The sequence below is a fragment of the Centropristis striata genome, chromosome 23 (genome assembly GCF_030273125.1).
Source record: "Centropristis striata isolate RG_2023a ecotype Rhode Island chromosome 23, C.striata_1.0, whole genome shotgun sequence".
Taxonomy (NCBI): Eukaryota; Metazoa; Chordata; class Actinopteri; order Perciformes; family Serranidae; genus Centropristis; species Centropristis striata.
Window position 1 is genome coordinate 11059560 of NC_081539.1, and position 21364 is coordinate 11080923.

At 38.8% G+C, this 21364-nt stretch overlaps 1 protein-coding gene across 4 annotated transcripts in view; it reads right to left on the minus strand.

Moving 5' to 3' along the window:
• LOC131961781 (RNA-binding Raly-like protein) overlaps positions 1-21364 on the minus strand; it is a 125002-nt gene that overhangs the window by 65425 nt on the left and 38213 nt on the right. For 3 of the 4 annotated variants that reach the window (XM_059326672.1, XM_059326670.1, XM_059326671.1), the window contains exon 2: positions 2486-2759. In XM_059326672.1, the coding sequence (XP_059182655.1) occupies positions 2486-2741 (256 nt within the window). In that variant the 5' untranslated portion in view covers positions 2742-2759. Of the gene's footprint in view, positions 1-2485; positions 2760-3002; positions 3047-21364 lie in introns of those variants that run through there. The other variant, XM_059326669.1, reaches the window with a different exon arrangement.

Genomic DNA, 21364 nt, shown 5'->3' on the forward strand with positions numbered 1-21364 from the left:
TGGCAATGGTCCTGGTTTGCGACTAGGTTTTAATAACTGATGTGTTTTTCTGCTTATTCGCTGATTACCACATCCATAATGCCAAATATGAAACTAATGAAAGACTTTGCGAAAACACATTAGCCGCCATTAATCAGTAGCTCATCATTAAGTGCTGGTGATTTTTTGTCTTTACAGAATATAGATAGGCAATAGATTAAGATGCACAGAATGTTTCATTAACATTTTCACTGATATCTGATGAGTTTTTAGCGTGAACATGTGATATTTTACATTAAACACCTATCCAAACAGACAGGCCATTATAGACATCCATCATCTTAACAATAGGGAAGCAAATGAAGAAAGCACTTAGGTCGCTCAGCAGTCAGATGGATTTTTTAGAAGAGGCTGGGACAGTGGAGGCAGATTATAGGTTTGATGTTTAGGTTGATAAATGTGGTCTAGAAAGAAAAGGCAGGCCAATAACCTGTCCTATTGATGCAGGGGAGACACAGCGACCTTTAAAAGGAGCTCTGTAGTTTCTGTAGTCTGTAAATATTCACTTTTTTATCCTACAAATTATTTACAGCGAATGTTCATTTACAGAAGAGTTAAAAGCCTGATTCATATTTTTACTGCGGAATGCTCGTGAACTCGGATTGTTTACTTCAGCTGTGTTCATTTTCTTAGAAAAAAATTGTTCTTTTGCTGGTCTTCTTCTAGTTCTGCCAGTCCTGTCTGGTGTATGAGTTTAAACTAGTCTGATTTTATGCAAAGCAACTGAGGCAGCATTTGTCATTAAGACAACTTCTGGCACATCAAAAAGTAGCAACCTGCTCTGGCCAACAAGATCTCCTACCTAAACAACAGAATGGACCGTTTGTCCAACAAAATCTCCAACATAAACAGCAGAAGAGGTTGTGTGTCAAAACCACAAATTACGGCACGGAGGCACTTATTGTGGCTTGCGTTTCACTGCACATAATAACGTATCCTGACACGGCTCACTGTATACCTTGAACTAGTTTTTTTTATGCAAATCGGCTGCGGTGGCATTTGTCAATATGACAACTTCTGGCACATTAAAAGGTAGCCCACATCAGCAACCTGTGCTGGTGGCATCACACCACTAAATCCAAACTCCGTTTCACTAGTTTTAGTGGAACCCTTGAAATCAAGATGCATCATCAACAATAAGCATTGCATAATGCATTAACAGAGGAAAGCAGTAGCAGTAACTTGACTGATTGCATTGATTAACAGCAACATTTTGTTCTGTTCTCACAGATATTTGATATTATACAAAAACAAAGGACAAACTGCACGTAATAGTCTTCTACGTCTTTCTATTGTCTCTTTCCAACCTGAAGACGAGGACACAACCACTTATGTATCATGGTTCAAACTTCAGGTCCAGCTGGGAACCAACTTTATTCAGGTTCCAAACTAATTTATTTTGGTCGAAATGCTCCAAAAAGTTCAACATTAAAAGCGTCAACTGTAACGGAATCCCTTCCATGCCGGTGGAAGAGAGACATATGGGGTTTGACAAAGTCTGAGCCTAAATGCTAAATATCAACTTTATAAATATTCCACATTCACATAATAATCCATGCCAGTTCTGCACTTAACTTCCATCATGCACTGCTCCCTTTGATCATCTCATGCTGATATTTTTATCCGTGTAACTTACTGACAGCCAGTGATATTTGCACTCTTTACACTCTGGACCCCAGGTTCCCTAGTTGAAACACCAAACACGTTTCAAATATTTTAATCAAAAGGTCTGTTGCCTGCATGCAGTATTATCCGGTCATGATTATTTAAAAAATCTGATTTTAAAGCAGTTGTGTCATGGAACGAGCTCCGCTGTAACTTTGAATCACAAACATGTTTTAACAACATAAGGCTCAAGACGCTGCCCCTCACCGACAAAAACAATTCTAATTGAGCCAAACAAATATGAATAAAAAACATTTTTTACAGCCAACATGTAAAAAAGTAACCCATTTCAGTGTGCATGCACAGTAGGAAATCAATGCTTGCACAGCATATTGCAGCAGCATCTCATGCCACTTAACATATTCAGCTCCGAGTAGTGTGTCTCAAGAACTTTGACATACTTTTTGCAAGTTGCTGCCTGGTAAATGTTAAAATCAAACTGTGCTTACATTCACTAGTGGATCAGTTAACGGATTCAGCAGGGATTTTCTCCAAAACAGCGTGACAACAAACACAGACACTTCAGCATTTAGGAGCCCAGGGAGGTTCTAAACTAAAAGTCTGAGAGATGCCCGAGGCATTTTGTGTTCCCAAGAGAGACAATCCATTCCTCCAGCAAAGAACAGGCTTTAACGAAACATTCTGTATTTCAAGGGGGAAAGTTTTTGTGAAGTGGCGTATAGGCTGAATCTCATTGGCCCTTCATGAGGTCATGATTGCATCTGCAATGCAAGCAAGCAATACAGACATTTCCAATGAAAAGAAAGAAAAAAAAACTCACCAAGAGGCTGTCCAGCGATGATACGAGCGTTTTCTCCCGCCACAGCTGCTCGGGCGTTCCTCTCGTTCAAATACTGTACGAAGGCGTAACCTTTGTGCACGGAGCAACCCACTATCTTGCCATACTTGGCGAAGATGACCTCTATGTCGGTCTTCTTAACGATGGCTGTGTTGAGGTTGCCGATAAAGACTCTGGAGTTTAGGGAGCGTGGGTCATTCTTGTTGGTCACGTTGCTGGTTTGGAGTTTACCAGTCATTCTCCTCCAGTAGCCCTCCTGGGACACAGACAGAGGGGGGAGGGGAGGACATGGCTTTAGAGGTTTAGGGCAGGCTAACTTCAGCTATATCTGCTAAACACTGTGGAACCCAAGAGTCTGCATTATTAAATCAAAGAAATAAGACGTTGTGAAAGAAGTAATCCTACAGGAAAGTAAAGAAATTAACCACTCAACTGTCAAATTATTTAAGGAAATAAACAAGAGTACTTTTACTTTTATTTTGTCTTATTTTCATATTACCTTAAATGCCCTCAGCCTCTCAGCAGGCAACGACCACCCGCTAGCTGAGGGGAAACCACAAAGAAACACTGTTTTTGCTCCCTAGAGTTGTGATTTTTTAAAATGCTTATCAAAGGTACACAATACAACAGTTAACTGGTAAATTGGCAGTTATTTACACAGGTTTTTCACTTTGAATTCACACTAAGCTAGTTAGTTGAGAAAGTATGTACAGTAGCTTGTGTAGAAAGCATGACTGCCACTGTAACATATTTAGCATGTTAGCTCCTGTTAGCTAGAGTAATGAATAAGTCAAGCTGCTTCAGTAAATAAACACACCTTACAAACAACACATTTTTTTTTGACTCTAACATGCTAATTTTACCTAGCAAGCAACTAGCTAAACTGGTTTGGGTAAATTAACTGGCTAAATCAGATGTATCTTAGCAACTAGTTTAGCAGCTAACTCTGTAGAGCAAAAACACACACATTGGTGTCTCTAGGTTAGCTAACAGGAGCTAGCTAGTTAGCCAGCAGCAGTGTTGCCAGATTTGACATTTTAAACTATTGTACAAGTGGCTTAAAATTAACACATTTTGAGGGAAATGATTGCACACAATAACAAAAAAGCCTAAATGTGTAATTTTACAAATAATGCATTTACTTGTTGACATGCCTACAAATGTATCCATCTTTTATTTTGTAGTAAATCGCACAGAGGGCAAAATTAGCATACAAATATTATAATTATCGTACATCTGGGACATCAAGGTACAATGTCATTAATTCATAAAAACAGACTTAAAAGTATTATGAACTAAAAATATATATATACAAAAATAAGATAAAACTAGCTTATTTATACATATGATTATTTATTTCACAATGTCTTATTTCTTTGTGTAATAATGAACTTTAGGGCTCCATAAAATACAAGGTTTGTACTTGAATTAAACTGTCAGAATCAATTTATTTTAAATAGGCACTTTTTTGTTGATGAAGGCTTTTGTTGATGAAGGTTTACCTTATCTCATTTACGTACAAGGTCACTGGCCAGTCAACTGCTTACCTAAGCCACATTTTGTTGCACGGTTGAAATGCCGGCTGAGTGGGAGAATTAGAAGGAGCAACAATATGTGAATGTCGCAGCAGTTTCCTCTGCTTTGTGAGAAACCAAATACAGTAGCTGTCAGTGGGAAAGCTTTGCTATCTCAATACCCATATTGTTGCATCCCTAATGCTTTGTGTGCCGTTTCACTGATCACAGAATGCGGAGGCTGTAATTCATGTTACAGTTTTATTCAGACTTTTTTGTGCTGTCAAGTTATCAGCGCACATTACCCTCAGCTTTTGTAGGCCTCCCCTGCAATTATTTCTAAGTGACCTTTTCATCACCTGAATGTTGGTTTTTATGAAACATGACTGGCTGCACGATCAGCGAAATTACATCTCCCAAGGAAAGGATGCACTGTTTCTGATCCTATATTTAATCACAGTTTATAGACATGCAGAATCCCACATATTTGCTTTTTTCATTGATTCTTTTCTTACACATCATTTTCATTTTTATAGCTGTAGAAATCCAGGTTTTCATTACAGTTTATATTCCAAAATGGATTACACTTCGTGCATTAAATACTGTGAAATATTGTGAAGAAAACACTGAATATTCAATATTTGCCTCCTCTGAGTCTCTGTCCCTGACACACAGTGATAACAACTATTCAGCTTTGAGACGAAGAACCTGAATAATGGATCCAATCCTCAGTAAATAGGATTAGTAACCAAGGTAACACTGATGTTGTTGGAATATCGTGTGGACACACACACACACACACACACAAACACAAACACACACAGACACACATTTTGTCAGCCTTTTTTTCCCTTCGTTTATCCAACTTAATTTTCTGTAGATGCTTACAGCTGAGCCTCCCCGACTTGACACTGTGTGGCCTCGGTATCTTTGCAATTACACGATGTAGTTTTATTGTGAAGTGCTACACTATAATGGGTTTATTCAGCTAATTATAGCAGGGCATGAGATTATGTTGAAAATGCAGCAAGGTGATGTAATTCACAAGCTGAGTGATGGTTAAATTCTGTTGTGAGGTCGCCCGCTCTGTACCTACAGTGTGAGGAAACTGACCAGTCAACCAGGAAATGCGAGAGCAGCCATGTGATTTACAGAGAGAGAGGGAGAGAGATTCTCTGTCAGGCATCCATTACACCTGAGACTGAGATCATGCTAGACATTCAGCTGCTCATTCATGGATAAACACATATTATTTCACTTGGCAGCACATGTTTTTAGCATTACATCACGTACAGTATAATCCGATTCAGCATCCACTACGGGTTTGTGTCGCTGTTTACAGTGCTGCATTGCCATGTGTTGTTGTGTGTGTGTGTATGTGGGAATAAACTGCAGCTCGCCATCTCTCAAGTGGCCTTGACATTTATCAGCAGCAGACACTGAGAATTAATGTGGCGCCTGCACGAACATACATGTGCTAACTCAAATGAGCTCCACAATGGCCACATAACGGTAGTTTAAACCCACAGTCTGACACCCATACCGTATTGATGTCCGTGGACAGGTCACGGGGAACATGACAAATCAGGAGAGGAAGCGTTAGATTGCCTTTCTCGTCAGATAAATCAGGTGTGGGTAACGGTCATGGAGCCCTTTTACCGCTTCTTACTGTTATATTTCACGTTGTCTTCTCTGTTGTTTTCTTTAGAGGAGGACACTAATTTATTCCATCAGTGGTTTTCCTGCTGACCTTGCCATTTAGTTTATTTACAACCTCCATTAAGCTTCTCATCCTATGAGGTGATAGCGTCATGAGAGAAAAACACAGGGATACAACACAGGAAGTGATAGGCACCACCAGTGTAATTGGCAAAATAATTGTTCCAAAGACTTGACGTTTGTTATAAAAAAAAAAAAGAAAGCGCGTCATCCCAGAAATGCAGTCTACAAACGGCTTTTAGAGAGAAAAAATGATGACCTGGTGTTCAAAGCCTGCTCTTTAAAAATGATTACAGCTTCTACAGTACTGCCTTTTTGTCAGTAAAGAGCAGAAGACAGATAAGTCTTCATTTTCGCTTTTCATGCCAGCGTGGTCGTGTCAGAAATGGTGTCACATTTTTCAAAAGGTGGATGTCTCCTTTTGGAATGAAACACTTTGCTCTTGTGGCATTAAAGAAAATCCTGGCATGCCTTGCCTCTACTGTGGTATGAAAAAGCATCCTGATCTCATGCCAATGATAAAGAAATATGGATAAGGTCAGTGGGAAATGCACCAAGGTCGTGTGGTTGACAGCACTGCTGTGCTGGGAAAGTGGTTGAGCGGGGGGAAAAAAGAAAGGATTTAGTAGAATAGTATATTACCGAGTTGTACCTCGCTCTGCAATGCATTGTGTCTCGGTAGACAGGCTCTTAAAAGGTTGTTGTTTGGGTCCGGCCACCTGCCTGATTTATAGACATTTTTTCATGGAGGGAGGGAACTCATTGAATTGATTCCTTTTGTAATTTCCTACCACTCCACCACTGTACATTTCTCTTCGCCATGCCTCAGCCACTCTGCTCTGATTGTTGCCAAGGCAGCTTGACGGGCTGAGGAAAGGCTGGAGAAGCTGCTCAGTGAGACAGAACAGAGAAAGGTAGCCTGATACACCTTTTCCAATGGTGTTGCTGCCATGTACTGCAGAGGTGGAATAATTGCCTCATGGATTCCTTCCATTTATATCTTGTCTTAAAATGTGTCTCTCTGCCGGTGAAAGCAACGGCAACAACCGAGAAATAAATTCCCTCTATTTGTAAATCAATGCCGCTATTTGTATTGAAGGCTGCAGAACTCTTCTGTTGGTGCAACCAGACATACATTTGTGCACTTTTGTGAAGTCAGAGGGCCCCGCAAAGACAAACTGCAGTCACAACAATATGTCCGATTTGAGGGGAAAAGAAATTTAATTAAATATGAACAGATAGTGGCCTTAAAGCAATTATATGCCATATCCACGATTCAACCTGCCCCTTGAAAAATAGTCTTCACGATGGAGAGATAAAACCTCATTTTCCTCCACATTTTCAATCAGTTGCTGCCCTTTGGCTTTATGAGTCAAGGTACACAGCACTGGGCTGGAATTCAGCTCAGTAAGTAGACAGCTACAGCAAAGTGGGTCTATAAAAGGAAGCAAAACAACTCTAATTTTGCCCGCCAAGGGTGCTTGAAGCGCTGTAAAAGCATAAATGAATTACAGTGAATGGGACTTTTACACAGCATCACTATTTATGACTATCACAAGTCATAACTGAGGGATTATTTTCTCTGAACAACACTTCTATAGAGAGAGACTTTTTAAACCTATATGGTTAAATGTTGTATGCTAATGTATACTACCGTAAGCTATAGAACCCAAGTTGTTTTAGTTGGAAACATCTTTGATAATCATCTTCATTTTAATTTTTTTTGTATTTTTACCTTTTGTACTGCAATTAGCCAATGCCATCTCGGCCAAATAAATGTTCCCCTTTTGAATTATAGAGTTATATTTCTTGTGTGATAATTGTAGCTTGAAGAGACATACTTCCAGCTGCAGCAGGCAGTTTTTCAAAATAAAAGCTCAGTTGAATTCCCCGTACACTACCTGCGCAGCACTAAATGGCATACTTACAAAGTATGTAGCTAGCTAATATATTAAAGCATTCAGCAGCTAAAGAGACCACAAAGAAAGAAATATTGTTTGTAAACTTGTAGGAACATATTCCAATTCTTATGTTCTCGAGAATAAGAAGCTTTACTTGCTTACTTTCCCTCCTAGGAAATAAGAATTAGGGGTTTCCCTGTTCTCCTGGGCTGTACTGGATTTTTCTCTTTTCTTCTTATTTTGCTGTGTTTGGGACGTCCTTGGGCGTCACCAATAAGCCTTTGGGCCCCACTTAGGATGTCTAAACCCTTTGCCAATAACAGCGTGCAGAGTCTGCAGCCCATTCCCTGGTGGAAAAGGTCAAATTCTGGTGCTTTGTCACACCCCTCAGTGTTTGATATTGACACACAAGGCATCGGCTGTATGATACAAAGCAGCAATAGTCGACGACCTGGGATGAAATGGTTTGTTACACTGCAGTGTGTTTTTATGTGCTTCATTGTTGAGTGCTGTCGCTCAGTCCATTTGATTGCACACTACATACAGAGGGCCATGAGGCACAATGGGGAGGATGAAGTGTGTGGTTCGGCTCCATTCCCACAAAATCCGGCAAGGCAGCACCTTCCTGCAGTGTTGTGTGGAGGTGTTTGTGTGTTTATATGTGCTTTAGAATGTAACCACTGTAAAAATAAGGTCTTAGTCCTCACTGCTTTGTCCTTCTTAACGCAGATCCCTCTCTTCATTTATCGTCTGGCTCGCTAGACCACCACTACTCTCACTCTGGCTCTTTGGATGAAAGGGCAACTTTAAATATAACATAATAACTTTAGAAATCATTTTTTACCTGGTGCGGTTCACTGTTTATTTACAGTCCTGGGAGAAAGACTAGACCATATGAACCTCATACATTTTATCTAAATTCAATAACAGCATTTCTCAGTCTGCTCTTACCTGTAGCAAACCTAATTTCACTACAAATAGTGGCTATGTGCTTTGCAGCTACAACCTTTTCTTCTTCCTTCCAAACTCCCAAAAAATAAATTAACTATCAGAAAGCCCCGAGCAATGATACAATTAGCTAAGATGCAAATGGAGCCATTTCTCAGTTGGCCCTCATTCACCTGCAGTAGGGAAAATGGGTAAAATGAGGTGGGAGAAGCTCCTGTGTGCCGGGGCACGGCAGACATGGGATGATATATGAGCAGAATTTGTTATTGTCCAGGGGGAGTCGGCTGTTTGTGATGGACAGGGAAACACTTCAACTGCAATGACAAGATTTCATTTCTTTCAATGGCAGTGTACAGCTGCACAGAGTTGAAACTAATCTGGTCAAACACAGTGAGCTGTCGAGCGCAGAATAGATCAATCTCTGTCTGCTCTTAATCCAATTTGATTGGGAAGGATAACACAGGGGTGTTTTATGACATAAAACCCACTCTGCATGATTGTTTTGAAAGCTTCCTCCCCTCTATAGAACATACTGTAGTTCCACTGGATATTTAAAAACTCTCTCTCCACGGTGCAGCGAAATATCCGCAGCTTTTCAAAATGGGCAATCAGACAAATAGCATCTGTTTCTGTGTAACCAAACACAATAAGTGTGTTTATGAGCACATCAGGCATATGTCTTTTTAGGATAAAATCAACAAAACACTAAGGCAGTGGTGGGAGATTGTTACCATCCCTCATCCTAGTACAAGTAGCAAAACAAATGAAGGTCAGGTGGCACTGGGTCTAACTATTCCATATACTATTTGTTGCTATAGCAATATGCTACGTTTCATGCACTCATCAGATGCTCTGAATGCAAATGATTATCACGGAGACATGGTGGAGTGTAAATGAAGGATCGCTAAATGGAAATGGAAAAGTACAAGCACAGAGTGTAGTGAAGTACTCTACTGGGAAAAAAAAACTGTAAATAAACTTTTTCAGCTCTGCACGTATACGTTTCCATGCTAACCACATTCACTCTCAGACTCAATTTTCTTCAACTTTCATGCCTATTATTCACTTCAACTCTCAAGGTATTAGCCATACTCCAGTTAATTCTTTCTTGAGGGTCTGGAGACTGATACAATATTGTGCTCAGCAAACCCACTACATACTTTATTATACACAGATTTATGCCAGCAGAATTTCTATAACTATAAGAATAACAAAACTTTGACTGCAATGACTGAAACTACTGTGAAACTACCTGTAGGAAATAACTTTAGTGGAATGTAACGTATACTTTACTTTCAATTTTATGTAATTTTATACTTCTGCTGCACTACATTTTGAGGCATATATTGTTTTTTTTTTTACTACACTACATTTAGCTGACAGCTTTACTTACTTTTCAGGTCGAGATTTAACATGAAAATCATGATAAATGTAAATTGAAAGGAATTTTTGTCCCCTAATTAAACCTCATAACAGTATGTTAAGTAGTTAAAACTATCCCTGTCTTTACAAAATAAATGCTGCTTATATAAATGTCCATCCATCCATCCATCCATCCATTTTCCTTATCCAGGGCCGGGTCCATGATATAAATGTATCAATAAAATAATCTAATAATATATTTAGAATATATGTAACAATATGGGTGGGTCCATTCTGTATAACTAGTACTTTAAGTAAATTTTGATGCTGAGACTTTTGTACTTTTATTTAGTTTTTAACGCAGGACTTTTACTTGTAGTGGAGTAATTTCACAGTGTGTTATTAGTACTTCAACTTAAAGGAACTAAATACTTTTTCCACCACTGACTGTATGTAGTTAAATACACAGATAAACAAACATTTTAGATTTGCTTCAGATTGTTTTGTCATAACAACATCCAAACTGTACAGTGTTGTGTGTGTCCTTTTTGAGGGGCGACATTAGGTGAACTAATAGATATCACCATGAATCTTCCCCAGCTGATAACATTTATATAAATGTATATATATATATATATATATATATATATATATATATATATATATATATATATATATATTTATAGTAGTATAATATACTTATTATAAGTTTTCTGAAATTTTACACAAAATATGTAAATGAGACATTATCTTTTTAAATATGTGCTAATTTGCATTCATTTCCAGAACAGAAATCTGAATAAAGCCAGGTTCAAAATTGAAACTTGTTTGATTTTGTTGACGTATTGGAGTCAAGGGTTTTTACAAAGGGAATGTTGGATATCTCTTTTTATCACACCATGAATCAGAGAATACTGTCAACAGCCATAACAACTCAAAGGTTGCCTTGTTTTAGAAATAAAATGTTGTATAAACCAGGTTATGAATGATATATGAACAACCCCCTCAGTGAAAACCTTCAGAATATAGATAGGAATGTAACTGGAATGTTTGCTGTATATATGTAAGCACTTCTGATGTAGAGATGTATGGCTCAGAGCATGAGAAAAAGATATGTACTGTAAAATGTCATATATTTTGTAAGACAATAAAGGGTGAATCGTGTAAAAGAACAAACTAATACATAACACCATGAAACCCTATAGTTGATTTCTTGCATTAAGACAATTCTTTTTTTGCAATGAACATTTTCAGAAAGTTTAAATATGCAAATGAGGCCATATCCAATTATAACTTTTATTGACTTAATGAGAAATTCAAGTAGACAAAGTGCAATATAATAAACACCTAAATGCATATTTTAAATGTTTTCCTTCCACCAGTCTGAAAGAGGACATGTTATGAAAGCAAAAATTGAACAGTGCATGAAAAAAAAAAAAAAATGTTCCTATAGTATCTCGCCTTAAACATGCCATTACTCCTTTTTCAACACTTGCGGGGTGTGGAAACAAGCTGTAAACACAACGCTAACATATTATTATCACCAGCTATGAACACTTACTGTGTCTGTCTGCTGCCAACAACCAAAACAGTCAATTTGCAGGTTGAAAATAATGAACTGGAAGACACTATAGAGTCAGGTGTTGATTCTCTGTGGGCTCATTACTACAAAAAGTGCCCTTCCACATACAAGCAGTCATATGATTCATTGTTAATGAAAAACAATGTGATTATAGCTGCTTAAATCAAAGAATATGGTTACTTTCTGTGGGTAGAAACACCAAAGAAGTCTTTCATTAATTATTAACAGGACAAAACAATTAGACATGTGGGACACCACTAATATGACACTGTCGTCACTTGTTGCTTACTATGGCAATTCTGCGCATGAATATCCCATCTTTTATGACAACATTTTAATCAATAATGACCATCAAAGGACATTAAAATCCATATGGAGAACTAATAAGGAATGTAAACTGAAACTAAAGTGTTTAAATATGCTAAAATTTTGTTGAGGTATGCTTTGATTTGGTGGGTCTAATGTATTTGGCCGTTGACCGTTCTGCTCTCCTCATTAAATCTGGATGTGTCATCATTAGCGCTCCAAGTTGCAGCTGCAGCTGGGACAAATTTTTAATGGGGGCAAATTAGCATGTATTAACATCTACTCTGCAGGAGAAGTAAAACAAAGTCCCAACTCTTCATTACGGGTATTAATCTACACTTTTAAAAAGTGTCTGACTGCACTGAAAACAAACTCCTGCCCCGGCTGCAGTATCTAAAACAGTCATGCAGCCAAACAGCAGTATGTTTTGTCAGAGCAGGGGACATTGAATTTAATCTTGTTCTCAGCTCGCACAATTAACAGTTTGCAGAAGGATATTTCTTATTTATGGGCGCCCCTGTGAGCCGCGCCGTGCTCAATAGCCTGTATTGTAAGAGGATGACAGGCAATTTTTTGGCTTCAAAGGCTTGGCAACAGCTCAGTGGAATTTAAATGACCTTAAAATTCACAGGTTTCGTTTATGGAGTTATTATGCAGAAGAGCAGGAATATTATCTGTGTAGTGTCATCAAAATAAGCTAATTTTTCAAAGTTTATGCTCTTTGCTCATATTGTGGACTATGCATATGAATGTTGTGTTTTTGAGTGGATTTCCAAGAGGTTACAGGGATGACATATTTGGCATTGCCTCTCTTCTCTGGTGGTGCTGCACAGAGGGGCTGGTCAGCCATCTGTAGCCTTGCCATGACCTATGTGTCAGCAGAGGCCTCGTCCAGCAGCAGCTGTCCTTGCCTGTAGCACCGCCTGCCGCTGAAACCGTTTCATGAGAAGACGTTCGGCCCGTCACCCGCCTTGGGTTTGTGTACATACTTCCACTGGTGGTGTTGCACCACGTCTGCTGTGAAGTGCAGCTGCCTCGACCACGCGTTCACACCTCGAGCAACACAATCAATCAAGTCACCGCAAATTCATTAATTTCATATTGAGGTAAGCAGCCAGGGAAAGTCAGCCTACACATGCAGAGTTGGCCAAGAAATTTCTGGCTATGAATCTCGTTTATGTGGCCATCAGGCTTCAATGAGCAGGTTTTCCTGCTTTGCTGTTTCCAATGTCATTTCATTTTTATTCATAAGCGATTTTCCTGCCAAGTGCAAAATAGATGAGAAGTTTATTCTAGTCATTCATCGTTCACCACATAACAGGAATAAGCATCTCACAGCTATTGGTATTCAGGGCTTGACAAAGTCATTTTACACAATCTTAGTCTCTTAAAACACTTGTTGGTCAAACAGGGTGCTCGGGTCGAATGTTATCACGTGATTGAATTGAAGTCAACAGCCAATGGGAGGAGTTAAGGGGCTTGCTCCACATTCTAGTAGTCGTAAGGCTATTAAAGTAAATGGGCTGCTACATTAATGTTTATTGTTAGGTGCTGACATCTAGTGGCCGTAGTAATTATTACACAAGCGAAGGAAGAAGTGATGTAGCATGAGGCATTAATGACACTCAGAAACAATACAGTACAATTGTCTGATTATAAGATTACCGATCAAGTCATGTGTGATGAACACATCTGTCAGGAAAAGCAACCAAAACTAAGCTTTAAAATTATGAAAATTTTAAACGAGACATGTAAAGTGATTTTGATGAAATATCACTAATATACTGTTTGCACTAACCAGATCCTGTATAAGATATGAATTATGCACTTCTCGATGCAACTGGGAAGCCATTAGTGAATCAACCAAGACCAGTGGACATGTGACAAAAAATGTGTTGAAACTACAACTCAACAGCGTGCTGTTTACACAGAGCAGAGAGGAGAGGACAGGGGAGGTTTTAAAAATATAATTAGTTCAATAGTTACAACACATGCATCAGTCTTTCACTTGTGGACACTTTTTTCAAGTTCAAGTTGTGTTTTATTTCAGTTTTTTATGATGTATCGCACTAAAATGTTTGTACAGTATAAGACAGTTATGAGTTCTCCCTACTTCTAGTCATTATTACATTGTTTCCATAGAGCTGCAGGACTTGATCACTGTCCTACTTTTTCTCAAGTAAAAGATCAGAATATTTCTTCCATCTCTGTGTAAATAATTCGGAAAGTATCCACATAGTTTTCCTTTCAGTGAACTCCCACAGAAGAAGATGTTAATCACTGAAAGCAGCACTGACAGTTTGGCGTGAAGGGACCTGTAGGATGCCGGAGACATTGGTTTGAAACACCCCTCAGATGGACTTTGATGATACAAATCTCCATCATGTTATGTTTATGCCTGTGACTGCTCCCTCCTCTTATTGCCCGGCTAAATGTTCAAAGGTAGCAGAAACTTTGTGTAACGCATTGACAAGAAGAAGAAAAAACCTTGCTTCGCAAACTTCAAAGAATCCCCAACACTTCAAAAGCTTCTTCATGGTTCGGTGACTAATCTTCAAAGTCATGCCAAGGATTGAACTGATAGTGCCGCTGTGTATAGCAGGTACAAACATCCTTGTCAGCGCCACTGAGGTGTGAGGTGTAGAGAAAGGGAGAGGAGATAAAACCGAAAAGCTAATTGAGACAAAGTCTGTCCCTCGCCTGTGAGAAATACAAAGCCCCTGGCTGAAGACATTTGGTAATTACAACTGCCACTGAAACAATCAGTCAAATGAATACGTCATTAGAGGTTGCAGCCACACATTAAGGTAAATTGGGGAATTATTGGTGATCCTGGAGGTTTATCCCAGTCATTGTGAAGGTTACAGTAGATCCATCTTACCACTTTGCTGCCTTGCATCAGTAATCTCAAGAAATGATCTGGAGAAAATGTGTGGCCTTGAGAGGAATACTTGTTACCAACTTCCTACAGTTTCTCTTTCTGTACCTGTTCAATCAATATCCCTCTGCTAATTGACATCGGATGCATCCTTTGACCAAGAGAGGCTGAAATAACTCAATAACAAATTACCTTAGTTGTTATTTGGACTTTTATTGGCTCTTTTTTCCCTGCAGGAGTAGAGCGAGCTACTGGTTGATGCAAAAACTGTCAAAATAAATTCCTGAGGATAGTAGTCACGCTCAGGTTGCAACAGAATATTCGTTTTTACTTAAAGTTTTATTTTGTTCTTTAACTTTATTAGTTGAAGGTCCAGTGTGTAGCATTTAGTGGCATCGAGCAGTGTGGTTACAGACTGAAACCAACTGAATACTCCTGAACACCTCAATAAGTTCTGTAAATTACCTTGGGCCAGTTCATTGTGGTGTATTATATAGCTTGTTGTTTTAAATTTTTGTTTATTTCCTAGGTGTTTCACTATGTTGTGAAAAGTATGTTGCTTTTATTTTGAAAAGGTACTTCCAGTGTCATTGTGGGACAGGTGGTTTTATTTTGAAAAGATAGTGACGGGAAGTAGAAAGTGGAACGCTAAATGAAAAACAGTAAATTATAATGTCAATTATATAAGTGGTCATTGTTGTTCTCTTATCTAATTTAATTTTTAATTGTGCTAATACTAATATTTGGCATTGTTTTTCCTTCTTGTTGCTCTTACGGTGGGCTCAAAAGGTGGCCAAGGAATGTTTTATTCTTATTTTTATGGAGTCATTAAATAAAACTTGTTAACCATCAGTAAAAGTGTTGACCGTCATTCTACACGCCCACTAGATCCATGGTTTGGTTTATCCATTGTGGGCTACAGTAGAAACATGGTGGTAAAGCATGGAAGCCTCCGTGGAAGACGACCAAACGGCAACCTCTGGGGCTGAAGTGCGAAAAAACTGCAGTTCCTCAAATGCCCACTTGAGACCGTCTCCAATAGCGAGTCACTCCCGTTGACGCCCAAGTTAAATTGCCCGATTTTATAGCAGTAATAAACATGTTTACAGCCTGATACAAAAACTTTTTTGGTTTCTTTGTTCATTTCAGCTGTAAATGTGTCTATTTTATACAGTCTATGAAGGGGACCCACTGTTTAGATTAAGTCCTTTATATCTACATAGACAAACGAAAACACAACAATACTGAGTTTTCTAGTAATTAATTAAAATTAAAGAAACATAAATATGAATATTATGTTTGAGTTCTGCCAATCGATCCCCTGAATCCTAAAAACTGGTGCTTTAATCCATAAATAAAAGTGATTTTTCTCCACTGAGGAGAGAGGCAGAATATGTGTGCATGATCGGTATTAAGTTTTAAATACAAGAAAAAAGGTGAATATGTCAAATTCTCTTAAATGACTGTTTGTATTCGTGGTGTTGTCTTTTGCATTTCGTGACTCAAGTGCATGATTTGCCTTTTGTATTCCAGTACCTGCATGTATAGTTTGCTCTAAATCCCTTGTGAGTAGGTATGCATTTTTAATCCCATGCATTAGAGATGGACTTCACTTGTCACGACTGCACAGAGAGGTCATTACTGAATGCAAATACATTAAATGGAGATTGCTGAAAATACTGGTTATAAATAGTTTTTAAAAAGTGGTTTACATAAAGAATATTAAGGGTTATACATTATACAAGTTAAAGCTTGTACTGCGCAGAGAGCTCTTGGGAAATGTGTCTTTAACATTAATGTCTCGGATTCTGAATGCATACTTTATAGAGGTTTATGCAACTTTAATTACAGTTATCAACCTTCCTCCATCTATCTCTCCAAAACAGACAGAGATTATAAATATGCAGAAACATAGACTACATGATAATACGTTCAGAAGGCCAGTCCATTGTGTGCATGTATGTATATTTATTGCTATCTTTCAATAACCCGAGAATAACCAAAAGCATAGTTTTAATAGATCTGAGATTCATACAGGTATGTGTAAATTCAAATATTTTCTTGCAAGCGTGAAGGAATTCAAGACAAAAGCAGAGCTAGGTGTTCAATTCGATTGATTTCTCTCCATTTAAAATGTGCATATCAAAGCAGCCTCTTGTAGTGCAGGGCATAGTTCCCAAAAATCAAAGGAGACTTAGCAGGCCCTGCATTTAAGGGCTTGAATCTCAATAACCCACAAGTCCCAGAAGAGCCACAACACTTGTTACTGCTGAGAATATGACACATCTCATATTCTCACCAATGCGGCGTACAAATTTAAACCCAAAGCAAGCATCGGAGGTGTCAAGCAGAATAACACAGAGACTGGAAGAAATAAATAACATGTCTTAGAAGGGGAAATTGAATGTTCTACGGCTTTATTTAATTGGCTCGCTGCATGTGGTGTCTCTATTAAAAATGTCTCCCACCCTTTTTTTCTCTCTATATAGACACTTTATCACACCCCCTCATTTCATTTCCTTTTAATTGCACAGCGTTTGTAGTTTAACGGTAAAGTACAATTAAAACAATCTCAATATTTGCTGACAGCCCCATTCTTTAAAGGGTTCACTTGCTGTCTAAATAATTCAGAATTAAGAGCTGCAGAGACGGTAAGATAAGCTTGATGATTTGCTTTCTTTCTGTGTTTCTTACAAAGTGCAAACACAATTGCAGCAGGTAGTAATTGCTGCTAATTCTACCTATTCTCAACTAGACAAACCACTGCTCACTTACTCCGAGCTGTAATTGCGAAGCACAGTTGCAGATTTTTTAAAGCGTTTGGTAGTTGGAGCCCAGGGGAACCCTTAAGGGCCTCCCTGGGCAATGAAGCCATCATCCTGCTTCATGAAGTGGAGCGGGATTTTTTTCTTCTTCTTGCCCTGGCATATTTCCATTTATCAGGTCTAGTGACGTGCAGAATAAGAGCCGCAGACTTCAGTGAAACGGATCAGAGTGTAATGTTTGCAGACATGTTGGATGTACACACGCAAACATGTATACGCAGTCAAATGTGGACCAGCTGACGAAATGCGCAAACAAAAAAGGACATGTGCACACACAGATGTCGAAAACGCACAGAGAGGCACACGCACAGAACACACGGGCTTGTACACAAACACGGCAGACAAAAAGCGATGGAGAACCTCACACAGCGGACCGATCACAATCCTTGAAGTAGAAGTTTTGACAGTTTGACAGCACATGCTGCCTTTTGTGTAGCAGAAGAGGCTTATGGAGTCTGTCTGCTGCCCTCGACACTTCTTCTCCTCTTAGAGTAATAAAACGCACGCACCATATGGCTTTATGCATAACGCTACACAAGCTCGAGAAACTTCACTTGCATGAGACAAAAACAAACACAAAATAAAAATAGCTCTGTGGCGGGGTTCAGAAAGCAGCATTATCATATGAATCTGAAGGGTTTCTTTTCAAAATAAGACATCAATCATTTGGAATAAAATGACACCTACTCTCTGGGAATGATTGCTGTCACAAAACAAGGCTCAGGGGTTAGAAAAAAGCTTTTAAAAATCATATCTGAGACTTTATTTATATCTGAGTGAAAAATCATTTCCGTATTAGTCTGTAATAACTGAATATAAAAAAATGATTTCAAGCACTTGAAATAACTGAAACCCTTCATTTCCTTTAAGTAGCACACTGGATGACGTTAAGCCTTAAATCCAGAACACATAATAACATACTATGTGTGCAGCTGTGCATTAAGGTTGTACTCCCAAGAGCACAACACGAGCTCAAACATTCAAATGGCAAAAGTTATTTTAAGGGGAATGTTGCTTTGAGGGTCTAGGCCACCTCAAAATGGAAAAACCGTCGGGGTGTTTTTTCAGTCAACCGTCATCTGTCGGCATGACTGCTATTTCTCATTCCCAAAATGAAATCCATCTCCATGTCCCACATTCTGAATACTGATTTCTCTCCAAAAATATCTGTAAATAATAATAAAATCTGGTGAAAAACGGTGACACATGAAATCTTATCCACAAGGATTAGGGGGCTCCGTATCTGTCAAATACTAAAATAACTTAAGGTGAAGTGAACTGCTAAACCTTTGATCCTCCTCTCTCTGTCTCCCTCTCAAGCCTTATCACATCATCCATTTCCTCACTTGTTTGTTGCTGTGAGTGACACCTCATACTCAGCCTTATACAATATCTGTCAGATTGCATTATTAATGCTGATAGAGTGCCGGATGAATCGTCATGTGAATAAACCTCCGCGGCAGAGGAGGGCGGAGGAGGGGTGCAGGGAGGTCACAAAATGATCAAAGAATCGTGAGGAAATAGATGACAGACGGGGCGTTTTTTTTTTTTTTTTTTATTGCCTCGCCACACCAACCCCAGGGAGTTTTAAATACATAGATAAACAGCTTTTTCATGGAAGAGTGAATCCTGTTAATTTGCCGCGTTGGTAAAGTAATAGCAAGTATTACACAATAATAAGCCTCCCTTGTGGATTTTTTTTTTTTTTATCACCGCAGAGTGAATCACCTAAAATTTGCTTATCGCTTGATGCTATTTGCCTGGCTGCAAAGTTATGGATTTACTTAAATAAAAAACCATAACCACTGTCATGTGATAATCACCACACACTCACTCCCTGCTTTGCCTTGCAGAGTTGAAGAGGATTAAGCCTGGGTTCCCTTCATAGCTAACCCAATAATATGTATGACAGAGCTGCAGGCGGCTTAGTGTTTACCGCCTCACATCTCTCTGAGGAGCTCGGACGTACTGCATAGACATGCCTGATGTTTTTCTCTCCATCACCTCTGCCTCTTCTCACACTAAATCACCACTGATACCTACTGCACTGCACCCCTCCCTCAGCCTCGACATTATAGCCACAGCAACAGCTCCATCTGACTGCGGCTATTTTTGTTTGCCTCATATAGCGTGTAATCAACATACAGTGCAGTGCCTTGGCTAACACACACATTGTGGTCCCCTGTGAAGAGCACCGCTAATAGAAGAATGTGTTTACTGGGATGGAGGTTCCTATAAAAGCTTATTGTTGCTGTTCTGTGAAAATCACATTGTCTTTAAAATGTACACTTTCCATGAGCTGTGAAAAAAGGCCATGTTTTGTTGTGGTAAGTTTGCCTACCCACCTTTATTCATTTTCCTCCTTTGTTACTTATTCACCTTTATGTTTACAATAATTGAAATTTTTTTCCAGTAATGACTTTCACTCATTATAGCCCACAGTTGAGTACATATTCGAAAGGCACTTACAGATGTGCAGGTCGTGACAAAAAGGATGCGTTTGCTGGGAAACGTGTGTTTTTCTATTTTTCCAGAGGATCAGTGACAAAATATTGGAATTTTTATGAGTTCAAGTCCTGGTGAAAAAAACAGGCTAAATTTTCTTAAATTCCAATTGTATTTCCTTAGTCCATAAATGAACATGAACAATTTTCAAACCTGGAGAAATCTGTAATTTTATTTAAAGTAACAGTGTGTTTAATTAAGTCACCTGTCAATGGCGCCATATCCCCTTTGTGCATGCATCAGCATTGTGGTTGTTGTTTTTTTGCCAGAAGCTGTCACAAATTGACTTTTTATGCATTTTTGCAATACATTTTTTTTTAGATCTTGGTCATTCTTAATTATACATTTTAACTGAATTAAGGATTTTGTCTTTTGACATCTTAAATCTTAAGTGATCAGACAAACAACCTGAACAAATGTTGGTGGCTTGCCAACCAGCATCACAGAAACTCATTTTTTGTGTGGAACTGCTTTATTTGTGCATTATTTGGTTTTAAACACCAACTCAGTCTGTTTTGAGAGGAAGAGAGCTCTGTTATAAATCACTCCTCCTAAATGATGCACACTGAAGGAATCCTAAGCAGGAAAATCTGACAGCAATGAGTGAAATGCTGGTGGAGACAACAACTCCCATGATCCCAAACTGCTCCATGTCGACACTTAACTCTGTCTTTCAACCACAAAAAAATTGCATAATGTGCATTTAATGGTTCCAAAAACCTACTCAAGATTATTTTATCAACTTCATCTTTTCCTAGTTGTATGAGAATTGCTCATAAATATGATTCTGAAGTGATGATTTTTCAGGAAATATGCATTCTTCAGAGGTCTCAGAGTCCCAGCTGTAGAGCATTGTTGTATATGGTAGATTTTGCTCTATATCTGAACAGTAATTGGTGCTGACAGTGGTTTTGATGCAGCACTGGCAGGGCAACCCTTTTATTTATATGTGGATCACAAATGTATCATTTAACAGCAAAGACAAACTTTGGCTGAAAACCAGCCATAAACATGGGATTATGTTTAGATCATATATTGGTTCCATAGGTTCTATAGGAGCAGTATTACATGCTATCAATTCCACGCCCCCGACTAGCTGACCAAACAAAGAAAAATGTATAAGGAGTGAATAATGGTATAAAACTGCAGCACATCTCCCCCCTGCTCTCTGGCTTTGGAAGTGTTTTGGTTGTTGTCTGTCTTCCAAGTTAGTCATCAGAAGTCCTTGGCTACATGACATACATTTTCAAGTCTATCACTCACGACAGCAGCACGACAGTGCGTGACAAAAGGCGCTGACGGCACACACAAACTAAAGCGG